The following is a 14362-nucleotide window of genomic DNA, read 5'->3' on the forward strand; positions in this document are numbered from 1 at the left end:
GAGGCCTTGTATTCCCCATGGAAATGATGCTGGTATGTGCTCTGCTCTTCGTGGTGATTTGGGTGAGTGGAAAAAATTCACTGGGCAAAGGAAAGGGAGGATCCAGAGGGCAGAGCAGGCCCTTGGCTGTCCCAGCTAGTCCCTGTCCATGTGGGCCAGTCCCAAATGCCACTTTTGCCATCCCCACCTGCTGAGGAGCCCAAAAACAGGCAAGACACCCCTCTAGAAGGAGAGAGGGAGCAGGCGTGGCTTGGAGCCCCTTTATTGCAGCCAGGCAGCCTTGGATCTCCATCCTTAGAGCTCTTCCTTCACGCCTGACTTCTCCTTCACCAGATGTTTCTTCTGGGGGCCCTGGAAAAGAGCAGAGATGAGAGTTTGGATTTAGGAACACAGAACTGGCCTTCGTGGCTGTGTCTGAGCTGTGCTGACCAGAAATGCAGCTCTGCCAGCAGCTGAAAAATGGGGTTATCCCACAGCAAATCAATCCTGTGGGAGCAGGTGGCAGGAATTACTTATGTCCCTCAACTTTCAGACAAATGTGGTGATTTACCACAGAATCCATGGGGCAAAATGGCAAAGAAAAGAGCTGCACCCGTGTCAGACCTCCTCCTGTCACCGAGCTCCTCGTCACAGCAGCTCAGGGCTGGCAGTGACACGACAGGCTCCTGACACTGAGCTGAAGGAAATCAGCTTAACCTCTAAAGAGCTCTGCAAAGGCAGTGCCTGACCAATCCCCCTGCCAGCACTAAGGAGGCTTAGCCAGCTTCACATGGCATTTCTGGCTGGCAGGCCAGATCCAGACCCAGTTTACATCTGTGTGGGACTCAGGCAGTTGTTTCTTTCCCTTCTCCTTCTCCCTCTCCTGGTTTACTCAGTGCTTCCTCCACTTCAGACTCAGACTAGCACCAGCCTGGTGAAGGCTGCAAAACTATTCAGGAAACTGCTGTGTTTGGATTATATAATTTTTGGTTTTTGCCCTGGATTTAAGAAAAATACACTGCTTGGCCTTCTTGAAAGCTTCTGACAAAAGCACGACAAATTTGCATCTCAATTTGACCCAAACTTTTTCCTCTAAGAACATTAAAGCTATAAATCATTCCAAACAAATCAAAGCAGTGCACAATTCCAAGTGAAAGGGACCATATGGCCAAGACAGTGCCTGCCAAGTTAACTGCTTGTTTAAAACTTCCCGTGGTGAATGGGAACTGGTTGCTCATATGGTCTTTTATTTGTGGGTTGAGTCGTCTTGGATCACTCACACAATCATCCTGTTCCTCCTTAGCATCATTTCTGCTGTGTGAACTGAATTCATGGCTGCCTTTAGGCAAGACAGTCTCAAACATTCTGCCAGATCACAGGATCATGGAATCATGGAATCCTGGAATGGTTTGGGTTGGAAGGGACACAAAACCCATCCAGTCCTGCCTCCCTGCCCATGGACACCTGGAAGATGCTTGGCTGGAGTCAGTGAGTTGCTGTGGCCCCACGATGAGCTGGGGGCAGCCTGAGGAACTCACCATGAAAGCTCTCTTTTCCTGAGCTGTCTGGAAGCGGCCGTGGCCGAATTTGGAAGTGGTGTCGATGAATTTGAGCTCGATGGCTTCATGGGCCCGGCGGCTCGTGTGCACCAGGAGGGACTGGGAAAGAACAGTCACAGCATCAGGAGAATCCTCACAGAAAGTCAGGAGAGCTGGTCGCAGGGCTGGAATATCCTCTAAACAAATATCTCCTCCAAAATCTGCGTTCTCAGAGCAACACCCTGGTGCTCAGGTGGTGGAGAGCTTGCAGAGCTGCTCTTTGCTCAGCATTGCACAGAATCACAGAATCAGCTAGGCTGGAAAAGACCTCTGAGATCACCAAGTCCACCCTGTGACATGACACCCCCTTGTCACCCAGACCATGGCACTGAGTGCCACATCCACCCTGTCCCTTAAACACCACTGGCTCCACCACCACATCCCTGGGCAGCCCATTCCAATGCCCAACCCCCTTTCTGTGACAACCCAAGGATTAATTTCTGAAACGAACCACAGCCCACAGAGCTCTGAAGCTCTCCAGCTCCATCCACCTGCCCAAGGCCTCAGCACTCATGTGTGACACAGCCCCAAGGACCTGCCCAGCGTTTGGAGGGTTCTCCATGTGGGGAATGTGTTCCTGGGGAGCTGCAGCCCAGCCTGGAGCCCTCACCTTGCGCAGGGTGAGCACGCGCTTCCTGGTGCCCACCACGCAGCCCTTCAGCATGAGGAAGTCGTTGTTGACCTCCCCGTAGTGAGGGAAACCTCCCTGTGGGGAGAGCAGAGGGGTTGGCGGGCAGGAGGGCTGGCTGGGGGCGTCAGGAGGGTCCCAGCCCTGCCAGCCCTCACCAGAGGCGTGATGGTTTTCTCGGTGATATCGTAGTGTGTCGAGGCGTTGTTCCTCACCACTTTGCCGTCCTCCACATGGATCCCGTGGCCAATGCGGTAAATCTGGGAACAGACAGGCAGGGGAGAGGGAGACTCTCCTGCCCCTTGCTGAGGAGCTTTCAGGGTGACACAATCCCCCACAGAATCACGCGGTTTTCACCAAGGTGTGCCCTCTTGGGACCACACGGGAAAGCAGCAGAAAAGCACCAGGAAAACATGGAGATGTCCAGGGAAACATGCGGGAGGATGCAGGGAGCTGTGGGGAGGAGGATGGTGACAGGATGGGAGGCCTGAGGGAGGCCCCTGGGCCATACCTTCTTGTTGATCTCGGTGCGATGGTGGTAGCCCTTCTGGCCAGCCCTGGCGATGGAGTAGCCCACGCGGGCCGGGTGCCAGGCCCCGATGCAGGCCACCTTCCGCAGGCCCTTGTGCGTCTTCCTGGGCAGCTTCTTGGTGTGCCAGCGGCTGGTCACCCCTGGGAGGGTGGGAACAGCGGGCAGGGTCAGCAGGGAGGGGCTGGGGCTGGGGAAGGACAGTCCCACTGCTCTCCTAAGGGTCAGTCCCATTGCTCTCCTGAGGGACAGTCCCATGGGTCTCCTAAGGGTCAGTCCCATGGGTCTCCCAAGGGACAGTCCCAGTGCTCTCCTGAGGGACAGTCCCATTGCTCTCCTGAGGAACAATTCCATGGCTTTCCTGAGGGACAGTCCCACTGCTCTCCTGAGGGACAATTCCATTGCTCTCCTGAGGGACAGTCCCACTGCTCTCCTGAGGGACAATTCCATTGCTCTCCTGAGGGACAGTCCCATGGCTCTCCTGAGGGACAGTCCCATGGCTCTCCTGAGGGACAATTCCATGGCTTTCCTGAGGGACAGTCCCACTGCTCTCCTGAGGGACAGTCCCATTGCTCTCCTGAGGGACAGTCCCATTGCTCTCCTGAGGGACAGTCCCATGGCTCTCCTGAGGGACAGTCCCATGGCTCTCCTGAGGGACAGTCCCACTGCTCTCCTGAGGGACAATTCCATTGCTCTCCTGAGGGACAGTCCCACTGCGCTCCTGAGGGACAATTCCATTGCTCTCCTGAGGGACAGTCCCATCATTCTCCTGCAGTTCTCAGAGGCCGTGCTGGGAGGAGATCAGGAGCTGTTCTCTCTTCCCATGCCCCTGATCAGACTGGGAGGTGTCCCATGCCCACACGCCTGCACGTGTGGGTTTTGTGAGACATTCCCACCATCACAGAATGGTTTGGATTGGAAGGGACCATAAAGACCATCCAGTTCCAACCCCTGCCACGAGCAGGGACACCTCCCATTAGACCTGGTTGCTTTATGTACTGATGGTGCCTCTGAGCCTCCTGGGAGGCCTCTGGGCACAACAGTCAACACAGCTTTCACTGGCCTTTCCACCAAATTTACTTTGTCAGCTCTTTTGTATCTACATAAAAAATGACCCCACTGAATTTTTCCCTTGCTGGAATCCCTGAGATTAAGGAAACTGAGCCCTGCTCAGCAGAACTGGATGTCATGCTTAAGATCCTGGGGCTCTTTGCTACTCCCTCTACACAAAGTTGGGGGTTCTCAGGATGGTTAACACTCTTCTACCCCAAAACCACATGATGGGCAGAGCCATGTGAGAGGGACAGCCCCAAAGCCCTGCACCTTTCATCCCGTGCCCCTTGGTCACGCCGATGACATCGATCATCTCGTTCTGGCTGAACACACTGTGCACAGAGATCTGCTTCTCCAGCCTCTCCCGCACCCAGTCGACCTTCTCAGCCACCGTGCCCCCGTTCAGCTGGATCTCCATGATGTGGGCCTTCTTCTGCCTCAGTGGGAGCAGCCTCATCTGCAGCACACAGTGCTTTAGGGTGACACGTGGGCCCTCACCCCACAGACAGGAGGGTGCAGAGGGCTGGGTCACCCACAATTAGTGATGGAGACACTGCTTCACCTCTCTGCTAAAGTCATCCCCTTCCACAGCAACCCTGGGTCAGCAGCTCCTTATATTTGCGATTTTATAGAACCAGATCCTTGTCCTCGAGCCCAGAGACCTTGTCTGGCCTTGAGCCAACTTAGCTCTCCCTCAGACTCCAAAGCAGCCCTTAACTCCAGGGATCAGCATTAAAATGGGCCCCTGTGTATCCAGCAATCAGCATCTGGCAAAATTGTGCCTGCCCGTGGGGTTATTTTTGCCCAAAACATTTGACACCAGTTGCTAATTTGAGGTGATCATGAGGCCCAAGGTCCCTTGTTGACACAGGACTCAGGACCTGCCCAGGCTCTGCTCTCCTCCACGGGGTGTGTGGGCTCCCATCGGGATGTGGGGGCTCCCCAGGGTTCCCAACCACAGCCCCCAGGGCAACCCTGGAGCAGGAAGCTCTGGGAGGGCACTGGGAGATCAGGAGGCAGCTGGAAAGGTCAGCCAGCACCTCCCACCATTCATCTCACACCCTCTGCTCTCTCAGCCTCTGTGACCCCACCAAAACACCCCCTGATCCCATTTCCAGGCCCTTCAGAGCTGAGGAAAACCCTGAGCCCCCTGTCCATGCCGGGGGGAGGCTCTGACCTGTGTGTGCATAATGACACGGATGACCTTGCAGTACTTCTTCATGGCTGTAAAATCCTTCTCCAACTGCCTTTTCCCAGCCTCATCCTGCCATTTCTTGCAGTACTTGGTGAACGCCTTCTTCTTGCTCTTGTGCCTAAGGACAGGAGTGTTTTAACATCCATCAGAGCTGATAAAGGGCTTCTGACAGTGCAGAGAGGGGACGGGTCACCTTGCCAGCCACCTCCTCGGAGCCACAAGGAACCTGTGGATACCTGAGCCTCACCTGGCTGTCAGGACCTTGAGGTGGGAAGAGGGAAGTGGATAATGAGCCGTGAAAAGGGCTTCTTCAAGGGTAATTCAAACCTCTCTGCATGAGGAATGCAGTTGTCTCTCACTGCCTGACTCAGCACCATCAAAACACAGGCGCAAAATCAGAGGCAGGAGGAAGCAGGGATCAGAGGCTTGTGGTGGGTGGCTCTCCATGGCACTGTTACAGGAGATTCCTGCAGCCAGGAAATCACAGAGGCACCTCCCCGGTACCTGTGGATACCTGAGCCTCAGCTGACTGTCAAGGGCTTTGGGTGGGAAGAGAATGAGCCGTGAAAGGGCTGACAGGAGAACACAGGGATCAGAGATGTGGTGGGTGGCTCTCCATGGCACTGTTACAGGAGACACAATTCCTACAGCTGGGAAATTCGTGTTTCCACTTCCCTCTCTGCTGAGGGTTGTTGATATTTATGAGGGCCGGGGGCCACATTCTGCATCAATTTCCCCCCTGGCAAATCTGGTTTCGCTCCAGCTCGAGCATTCCAGTTAACTGGGGAGCTGACGAGCCCGAGCTACCCGAGGGAAAAGGAACCTGCCACACGATATTGCGGAGAGAGCTAACTTGGTTCGCCTATTAGAATAAATTTACATATGCAAACGCAGCTCCCCCAGCATCGTGCTGTTTGCAGTGTCCCTGTGCATGACTAAACAGGCAGCAGTTTCACTCCACAGAAGCTGAGCTGTTTGGGCATCCCGGAGAGCCTGTGGAATTCCTGCCAGAGATCCCTCCCAGGCAGCCCCCCAGGACGAGGTTGGAAAAGCCCTCCAAGATCATCGAGTCCAACCTGTGACCGATCCACACCTTGTCACCCAGCCCAGAGCACTGAATGCCACAGCCAGTTGTCCCTTGGACCCCTGCAGGGTGGTGCCTCCAAACTTCCCAGGGCAGTTCCAGTGTTTGATGAGCCTTTCCAGGAGCACGTACCAGTTCTTGTAGAAGCGCCGCCGGCACTCATCGCTGATATGCTCGGCAAAAACCGTCTTGAAATTCCTCAAGCCCTTGGGTGTCTCGATGTAGCCCACGACCCCCACCACCACCATTGGGGGGGTCTCGATGATGGTCACGGCCTCCACTTCCTCCCGCTTGGAGATCTCTGCAAGGCAGCAAAGGGAAGCGGTGCCCGGCATCCTCTGGGATCAGGCATTCCCTGGAGGATTCCCGCTGTCACAGAGTGCTGAGGGAAAGGTCACACTCCAGCCCCAGCCTTCCCACCTCCCAAACCACCACTCACCATCCCCATGGTGAGTGGAACCCTCACACTCAGCCCCGTGCTGAGGTGGCCTTTGACCATCCAAGATCAGGATTTAACCTGGAGCTGCGGGCTCCACCACCCCTTTCCATAAAGAGCCTTTCCCAAGGAGCCCATTCCCTCCTTTCCCTGGCGGACGTGGCCCCCGCAGCCAAGCCTTACTGAGGCCGGGCCGGTGCACCTCGCGCACGGTGTGGGTCATGCCCGCCTTGTAGCCCAGGAAAGCTGTCAGGTGCACTGGTTTGCTGGGGTCATCCTTGGGCCAGGCCTTCACCTTCCCGCGGTGCCGGCGGCTCCGCTTGTGGGGCAGGAAGCCCAGGTGGCCGTGCCTGGGAGCGGAGAACTTGCGGTGGGACTGCGGAGAGCAACGAGCAAGGGGGGCTTCACTCGCAGCCCCCCGGAAAATGGGCTCAAGGGAAACACAACAAAAACACAACAAAAATCCCGCCCGTTTCAGATGGGAATGTCACAGGGATTCTGGGCTCTTCACTGAGTCGTAACAGTGCAGGATTTTGTTCAAGCTTCTGTCATGTACATGGAAAAATGGCATGGAATACTGGGATGGTTTGGGTGGGAGGGACCTTAAAGCCCATCCAGTGCCACCCCTGCCATGGCAGGGACACCTTCCACTGTCCCAGGTGGCTCCAAGCCCCATCCAAGCTGGCCTTGGACACTTCCAGGGATGGAGCAGCCACAGCTTCTCTGGGCACCCTGTGCCAGGGCCTGCCCACCCTCACAGGGAAACGATTTCTTCCTAATACCCACTCTAAATCTATTCTCTGTCAGTGTGAATTTACTAAATTTCTGGAAAAATTATGCCACTTAAATAAAAAACTTAACATGATCTCCCTCCTTTAGTTTCTTCTGAAGAACTTTGAAGGAGAAATACATTCTTTATTAGGTCCGTCCTTCTGTGCTCTTAATTATAACAATTTATTTTGTATCTTGTAGCACTACAAAGGCCTGCTTGGAATTCCTGGGTTTTGTGTCATCAAGGCAAGTGGCACAAAACAAGCACAGCCAAGGATCAGGAAAACAGGGGAAAGGATGCCCAAAGGAATGGGTAACAGGAACATGCACAGGTTCTAAAGGCACCTTGAAAGCCAGATGAGAAGAGATAAATACATAAACCTCAAGCACAAGCAGCGAAGCGTTAGTCCTGCACCCACTGCAGCTCCTTCCTCGCCAGCTCAGTCCCAGCACAGCCCGGCTGTGCTTTCCACCAAGCTCATTTCCCAGCCTGAGTGGAACTCTGAGGATTCTGCCCCCGTTCCAGCGGCACCAGCAGGAGAAAAACCCAGCCCTGCTCGCTGAGCCTCGCACCAAAGCAACTCCAGCAGAGCTGTACCAACCATGGGACGTCTTCAGCCCCGGGCAGCAGCAGAGAGAGGCTGTCGGGAAGTGCCTCCCCAGATTAATACTTAAGATGGGTATGGGTCTGAAGACACAAATTTAGCCGCTCGCTTCACCCGCTGCGATATTCATTTCATTCCTGGCAGGTTGGACACAACAGTTGTGGTGTGATAAAGGTCAATTGCTGCTGGCTCAGCTTACGCTTCTCCCTCCTGAACAAGTCTAATGCCAATGGCAGGAATTAGGGCAGTTTCTGAATTAGGGCAGTTTCCAAAAGGGGTACCACACACCCAGGGCTGTGAACACCTGCACCAGGTACCCCAGCACAGACTGAAAACCTCTTTGTCAGCCCAGGCTTTGTGATTCTGACTGGAAAAGGGATCGAGACAATGCATATGGGAATCACAGAACAGTTTGGATTGGAAGGGACAATTAAATATCATCCATTCGCAACTCCTGCCATGATGGGCAGGGGCACCTTCCACAGCCGAGAGGGACCCTCAGCCCTGCGTGTCCCTGTGTGCAGGGAGGGCTCCGAGCAGGGACCAGGCTCTGCTTTGGGGACCCAGCAATGGCACCAGAGCAGCGGGCAGGAACTGATCCCAGGAGGCTCCACCTGGACATGAGGCAGGACTTTATCCCTGTGCAGCAGCCGAGCAGAGAACCCACAGAGGGTGTGGAGCGTCCCCCACCGCGGCTGTCCCAAAGCCCTCTGCTCACGGTCCTGTGCCGTGCTGATGGCCCCGCTGAGCAGGGAGGTGGCACGGACGGGACACACCGGGGCTCTCCCAGCCCGGCTCGTCCCGGGTCCCCTCACGGAGGAGCCACACGAGGACTACAACTCCCGGCGTGCCCCGGGGCGCCGCCATATTCCCGCGCCCGGCCCCTCGGGGCCGCCGCCATATTCCCGCCGTCCCGCCCCCGCCGGGGTCGCCGCCATCTTTCGCCGCCGCCGCAGCGATGCCGGAGGATCACGAGTGGGAGGCGTACAAGGTCCCGCCGACCCGCACCCCCGTCTCCGAGAGGACCACGTCGGTGCCCAACCCCGTCAACTACTTCCAGAGCGCCTTCAGCTATGTCTTCGACACGCCCGTCACCTTCGTCCGAGGTACCGGCGGGACGAGACCCTTCCCCCGTATCCCCGTCCCCTCCCTGGGGGAGCTGAGCAGCGACGCGGGGACACCGGGATGGGCACAGCGGGGCACGGGGCAAAGGCGTGAGGACACGGGCACCTGGACAGGCAAAGGGCACACGCAAGGACACAGGGACACGGGCAGAGGGACAGGACACTGGGACACGGGGACGTGGGACATTGACAAGAACACAGCATGGACACAGGGACATGGGGCACAGATACACGGCGTGGACAGAGGGACAGACACAGGGACATGAGACACAACACAGACACGGGCAGGCATGGACAGGGGACACAGTGGAACACAGCATGGACACAAGGACATGGAATAGACAAGAACACAGCGTGGATAGTAGGACAGACACAGGGACATGGGACACTGCACAGACATGGGAACATGGGACACAGATATGAACACACTATTGACAGTGGGACAGGGACATGAGACACTGGGACAGATACAGGGACATCAGGACACGGGACAGCTCAGACACTGGGAGAGCTGCAGAGGATACAGGGACACAGAAACACAGTGTGGACAGGACATGGGACACAGCACAGGAGGGACAGACACTCAGCAGGGCATGAGCTGGGCACAGTAATGGACCCACTGCTGCTGCCAGGAAGGGGGCACCAGGCAGTGCCAGCGCTGGGGCTGTGCTGCCCCTCGGAGCTGGGCGCGGGGTGTGTGACCGGGCTGTCCCTGCAGAGCTGATCGAGCGGCTGCAGAGCAAGAACAAGTTCTACTACTACCACCAGAAGTTCCGCCGTGTGCCTGACCTGAGCGAGTGCCTGGAGGGTGACTACCTGTGCTACTATGAGGCCGAGGCTCAGTGGAGGAGGGACAGGTATGGCTGCCCCTGGACTGTCCCCAGGCCAGGTCACAGCAGAGCACACAGCTCTGGGACCTGCAGCGTTTTGGTGGATGCTGGGGTGCTGAGGCAGCACCTCCAGCCCACCCCATCAGACATCAGCGTTCTGCTGTCCCTGCAGCAAATCTGGGCATGGTGGCACTGGGGACCAGGATGCTGAAAATTCCAGAGCTGACATTCCACAGGGTACCCTCACCCCTGAGTTCAGCTTTTCTGTGATCTCATGGCTGCTGTTTTATTCCTCACCCTCTTTCCCGCAGGATGGTTGATCAGGAAATTGTGGAGATAGTCCGGGAAAGGATGGCTGCGTGCAAGCAGAGGGAGGGGCCCAACCAGTTCCAGAACTGTGCCAAGGAGATGGAGCTGCTGGCACAGGTCACCAAGGCCTACCAGGACAGATGTGAGTGTGGCAGCAGCACACAGGGAAAGGGTTCTGAACCCAGGGGAGGGGCTCTGAAACCACATCCCACACTCCTCATGAACACAGGCTTGGGGGAGGCACTGCTCAGGCATCTCCTTTCCTTTTCAGACGGTGATCTGGGTTTCCATGGGAATGCACGGACATGCCTGATGAAGCAGAAGCACAGGATGATGGAGGAGAGGAAAGCAGCACAAGAGAAGCAGGAGAGCTAGAACAGTTCCTCCCTCCATGGTGCTGGTATCCAAGTGCATGTTGGTCACTGGTGCCCGTGGCCTCCACAATAAACACATCTGTATACCTGGGATCTGCATTCGTTCTTTGAGGAGCTCTGCAAGCCCTCAGCTCCAGGCACTTGGGGCTGCCAGTACTGGGGTTTCCCTCTGGACCTATTCCTCTCCTCCGTGAGCCAGCAGAACACCGTGTGCTGCTCTGCCCTGGCTCACAATTCCCTCACTCTGCGTGAAGATCCAACCCAGCCTGTTCCATGGTCCACGTGCCCGAGCACCAGCCCCCATCACACCAAGCATCGATTCCTGGTTCTCTGATCACTTTATTCTCACACAAAACCCGCTCAGGTGGTGGCCACGGCGGCTGCCTGGGTCCTCTGCACCGACACTCTCGTGTGGGTCTTGGCCAGGTGATCGGTGAACTCCTGCAAAAAGCATCCACAGTGGTTACTCCCTCAAACCCCTCTCACGGGTTCCTCAGCACCACTTCCCACCCCTGCTGTGCATTGGGGCTGGCGTTGCTCAGCTTTATAGCTACCACATCTGGGTACAGAAATCTGAATTTTAGGGGCAAGATTTGAGCTGCAAGCTACCAAAATGCTCTTACCTGGTAAGGAGACTTGGTGAAGACGGTCTCTTTCCAGAGGTCAGGAGTCAGGTAGCTGTAGGTTTTGGAGATGGCATCGAAGGTGGCTTTAGCTGCAGAGAGATGTCACACACTGCCCGTCAGCTGCTGCAGAACCAGCCCGCTGATCAACCCAAACAGCCCCGTTATACAAATGTGGAATTTTGAAAGGACCAGGGAGGCCATGGGAGGGCCTCTCTGGTGAACCCTCAAAACTCAGCTTTCTCTCTCTCTCCAGTTACGACAATTACACTACAGCACCAAGTGCAATCGCGCAGATTGGGAGATTCACGGGTGCAAAAGGCATTTCTGTGATTAACTGTGCACAGCCTGCACTGTCAGCACACGTGGCCCCTGCCACACACCGCTGTGACACGGAGCTGCTGTCCCCAGCAGGGACAAGGGTGGCCGTACGCTCACCGAAGTTGCCGAGGGTGGCCGTGCAGCCCCGCGCTGACGTGTAGCAGTCGTCGATGCCCGCCATCATCAGCAGCTTCTTGGGGACAGGCGCCGACACGATCCCGGTGCCGCGGGGAGCCGGGATCAGGCGCACCAGCACGGAGCCACAGCGCCCGGTGACCTGCGGGGACACAGACAGCGGGTCACAGCCCCAGGACACGGCCCCGAGCAGCCCCAGGGCCGCCCAGCAGGGACACTCACCTTGCAGGGCACCGTGTGCGGCTTCCCGATCTTGTTGCCCCAGTAGCCGCGGCGCACGGGCACGATGGACAGCTTGGCCAGGATGATGGCACCACGGATGGCCGTGGCCACCTCCTTGGAGCACTTCACGCCCAGCCCCACGTGGCCGTTGTAGTCCCCGATGGCGACAAATGCCTGCAGGTAGAAGAGGAGCTCTCAGTGCTCCCTGCAGGGATGCTCTGCAGAACTCCCAGCTCACTCCCAAACCTTACACACAGATGTTGAAACCCATTCTCCCCGTCAGACTTCATCCTTCAGTCAGAATCAGCCAAGGTTAAAGCACTGGGATTCAATTCCCTGCTACAGCCTCACACTGGTTAGAACTTCCCATGATTTCCCAACAGCATTCCCTCTTTATGGCCAGAATTTCTCCCTAAAAACCCAACACTGCTGTGCTAGAACAATTGATTTTTGCACTGCCAGAAAAGTTTGTGTAAAAGGAAGTTTAAAAGTCTTGCAGTTCAACTTTTAGGCCAGTGCTGCTTCAAGGAACATCCACACATATCACTGACATTTTAAAGATAATACATGTAGCAAACTAATAATGCTCACAGCAAAATATTTATATACTAGATGTGATGGTAAAAGGGATTTCGAGTGATTAAAATGACACCAAAAATGGAGGAGGAAAGCTGTGAACAGGAGGATCCAGAAAAACAGGATTACCTTGAACCTGGTGCGCTGCCCAGCTCGGGTCTGTTTCTGCACAGGCATAATCTTCAGCACCTCATCCTTCAGCGAGGAGCCCAGGAAGAAATCGATGATCTCCGACTCCTGCAAGAGCCAGGCACTGAGCACACAGAAATCATGGAATCCTGCAATGGTTTGGGGTGACAGGGACCTCAAAGATCAGGTAATGCAACCCCTCCTAAGGGCAGGGACACCTTCCACTGGCCCAGGTTGCTCCAAGCTCTGTCCAAGCTGGCCTTGGACACTGCCAGGGATCCAGGGGCAGCCACAGCTTCTCTGAGCACTGTGCCGGAGCCTGACCACTTTCACGGAGAACAATTCCTTCCCAATATCCCATCTGACCCTGTCCCAGCGCTCCTGGAGCCCCTTTAGGCTCTGAGCTCTCCTCGGAGCCTTCCCTTCCCCAGGTGAACAAACCCTGCTCTCCCAGCCTGGCTCCACCCCTGGGAGCATCTCCCTGACCCATCACTTCCCTGTCCACAAAAACGCACCTTGATGGGAAGCGAGAAGAGATAAATCTCTTCCAGAGACTTGATCTTCATATCCTTGACCAGGCGACCGAGTTTGGTGACAGGAATCCACTGGCAGAGAAATCCACGGGCAAGAGTCACCAGATGCCAGCACAGCCGGGACCCGGCTCTGCTGCCCCATGCTGGGGGCTGGCAGCCCCCCGTCCCCGGGTCCCCACTCACCTCCTTATCCTCGGCTTTCCCTCCGCGGGCCCCGCGGCCTCTCCCGCGGCCCCTTCCGCGGCCGCGCCCGCGGCCCCGCAGCCCGGTCCCGAATCCACCGCGGAAGCCCCCGCGGGCCGCTCCCGCTCCTCCCGCAGCACCGGCGTCGTCCGCCATTTGCTGGAACAAAGCGGGGCATCAGGCGCGCCGCGGCGGGCGCGGATGGCGCTGGATGGCGCCGGGCGGGCCGCGCCGCCGCCATGGTTCCCGCCATACTTACGTGATCCCTCAGCGTAGAAGGCCGCGCTGTTCCGCCGCCCGCTATTTATAGGGCGCGGGCATCTCGCGAGAGCAGCGCCAGCCCCGCCAGCTGAATGAGGAATACACGTCGTTCTGATATGAACGATTTATGATAAATTATACAGAGTGCGGGGCGGGCGCGGCTCGCGGCATAAAGCGGCGCGCAGGGCCGGAGCCCTCAGAGCGCGGCGGGGCGGCGGCAGGTGAGGAGCTGTGGGTACCCGTGAGCGGGACGGCACTGCCGCATCTCCCTCCTTCCGGGCGCCTTCAGCCTTTATCAAGCTCGGCTGGGAAGCGGTTATAGCGCTGGCCGGGTGGGCTGCAGGGAGAGCTCCGGGAATGCGTCCCGGAGGCTGCGGTAGCGCCTGGCGCAGTCTGAAAATCACTCGGGGTCTGCTGTGGCCCCGGGTGAGATAACGGCGCCCATAGCATCGGGAACATTAAGCTTATTGCCCACGGCTGTGTGTGGGGAATGAAACCCATGTTCCAATAAGCCCCGTGCCGGCGGTAGCGGGAGTGAGGGGCTGTGGGGTTGTTTCTCAGAGCTTTGTTCTCCTGCGCCAGGTGCTGCTCCCGGCCGCTGAGGGCCGCGGCCCCGCTCGGGCTGAGCTGACGCTTCCATGGCGATCCCTTCCCCGGAGGAGCTGTGAAGAGCACGGGAATGCTGTGATGGACGGCGACGCGGGAGTCACAGCTGAAAACAATTCCGTTTTGTATTTTAATGTGCAATAAAAGATGAAATGCTTAAAAAATGGAGCGTCTCTCGTCTATCTACTTGTGAAAAGTCCTGCTTTACGCTGTGGTCGGACCCGGGAAGTCGCTTCCTTGCGGCGGGGAGGGGCGGTT

The 14362-nt window shown here is 56.8% G+C and overlaps 3 protein-coding genes and 2 non-coding genes across 5 annotated transcripts; 2 read left to right on the top strand and 3 right to left on the bottom strand.

Moving 5' to 3' along the window:
- Window positions 1-27: 27 nt before the first annotated feature.
- RPL3L (ribosomal protein L3 like) lies at window positions 28-7923 on the bottom strand. Its single transcript, XM_063414356.1, has 10 exons — window positions 7876-7923; window positions 6686-6878; window positions 6199-6367; window positions 4965-5100; window positions 4058-4244; window positions 2717-2877; window positions 2364-2465; window positions 2188-2283; window positions 1518-1637; window positions 28-351 (listed from the first exon to the last, which is right to left on the bottom strand). Exons 1-10 carry the CDS (start codon window positions 7876-7878, stop codon window positions 295-297), a joined length of 1224 nt encoding a protein of 407 aa, XP_063270426.1. The 5' UTR covers window positions 7879-7923; the 3' UTR covers window positions 28-294.
- An 859-nt stretch (window positions 7924-8782) lies between these two features.
- On the top strand, window positions 8783-10606 carry NDUFB10 (NADH:ubiquinone oxidoreductase subunit B10). Its single transcript, XM_063414123.1, has 4 exons — window positions 8783-8984; window positions 9721-9859; window positions 10144-10283; window positions 10413-10606. Exons 1-4 carry the CDS (start codon window positions 8837-8839, stop codon window positions 10514-10516), a joined length of 531 nt encoding a protein of 176 aa, XP_063270193.1. The 5' UTR covers window positions 8783-8836; the 3' UTR covers window positions 10517-10606.
- A 228-nt stretch (window positions 10607-10834) lies between these two features.
- RPS2 (ribosomal protein S2) lies at window positions 10835-13620 on the bottom strand. The gene is made up of 8 exons (XM_063414121.1): window positions 13497-13620; window positions 13238-13396; window positions 13037-13126; window positions 12522-12629; window positions 11817-11990; window positions 11577-11736; window positions 11139-11230; window positions 10835-10956 (listed from the first exon to the last, which is right to left on the bottom strand). The coding sequence occupies exons 2-8, from the start codon at window positions 13391-13393 to the stop codon at window positions 10876-10878; spliced, it is 861 nt and encodes a 286-aa protein (XP_063270191.1). The 5' UTR covers window positions 13394-13396; window positions 13497-13620; the 3' UTR covers window positions 10835-10875.
- LOC134559776 (small nucleolar RNA SNORA64/SNORA10 family) lies at window positions 11309-11445 on the bottom strand. The gene has a single exon (XR_010082580.1). It is a non-coding gene; the product is annotated as a small nucleolar RNA SNORA64/SNORA10 family (small nucleolar RNA).
- Window positions 13621-13886: 266 nt separating the features above from the next.
- LOC134559777 (small nucleolar RNA ACA64) lies at window positions 13887-14011 on the top strand. The gene has a single exon (XR_010082581.1). It is a non-coding gene; the product is annotated as a small nucleolar RNA ACA64 (small nucleolar RNA).
- Window positions 14012-14362: the final 351 nt, after the last annotated feature.

This window comes from Prinia subflava, chromosome 17 (assembly GCF_021018805.1).
Source record: "Prinia subflava isolate CZ2003 ecotype Zambia chromosome 17, Cam_Psub_1.2, whole genome shotgun sequence".
Taxonomy (NCBI): Eukaryota; Metazoa; Chordata; class Aves; order Passeriformes; family Cisticolidae; genus Prinia; species Prinia subflava.

What these genes read in the sequence shown, in the direction of transcription:
- RPS2 (XM_063414121.1), bottom strand. Translation starts at nt 13,393, where the DNA reads ATGGCGGACGACGCCGGTGCTGCGGGAGGAGCGGGAGCGGCCCGCGGG. An exon ending in GGAAAGCCGAGGATAAGGAG is followed by an intron (nt 13,127 to 13,237) that starts GTGAGTGGGGAC and finishes TTTCTCTGCCAG; the next exon opens with TGGATTCCTGTCACCAAACT. An exon ending in GGCAGCGCACCAGGTTCAAG is followed by an intron (nt 11,991 to 12,521) that starts GTAATCCTGTTT and finishes TTCTACCTGCAG; the next exon opens with GCATTTGTCGCCATCGGGGA.
- NDUFB10 (XM_063414123.1), top strand. Translation starts at nt 8,837, where the DNA reads ATGCCGGAGGATCACGAGTGGGAGGCGTACAAGGTCCCGCCGACCCGC. An exon ending in GCCCGTCACCTTCGTCCGAG is followed by an intron (nt 8,985 to 9,720) that starts GTACCGGCGGGA and finishes CTGTCCCTGCAG; the next exon opens with AGCTGATCGAGCGGCTGCAG. An exon ending in GCTCAGTGGAGGAGGGACAG is followed by an intron (nt 9,860 to 10,143) that starts GTATGGCTGCCC and finishes TCTTTCCCGCAG; the next exon opens with GATGGTTGATCAGGAAATTG.
- RPL3L (XM_063414356.1), bottom strand. An exon ending in GTGTCATTATGCACACACAG is followed by an intron (nt 4,245 to 4,964) that starts GTCAGAGCCTCC and finishes TGTGTGCTGCAG; the next exon opens with ATGAGGCTGCTCCCACTGAG. An exon ending in GCGTGCTCACCCTGCGCAAG is followed by an intron (nt 1,638 to 2,187) that starts GTGAGGGCTCCA and finishes GTTCTTTCCCAG; the next exon opens with TCCCTCCTGGTGCACACGAG.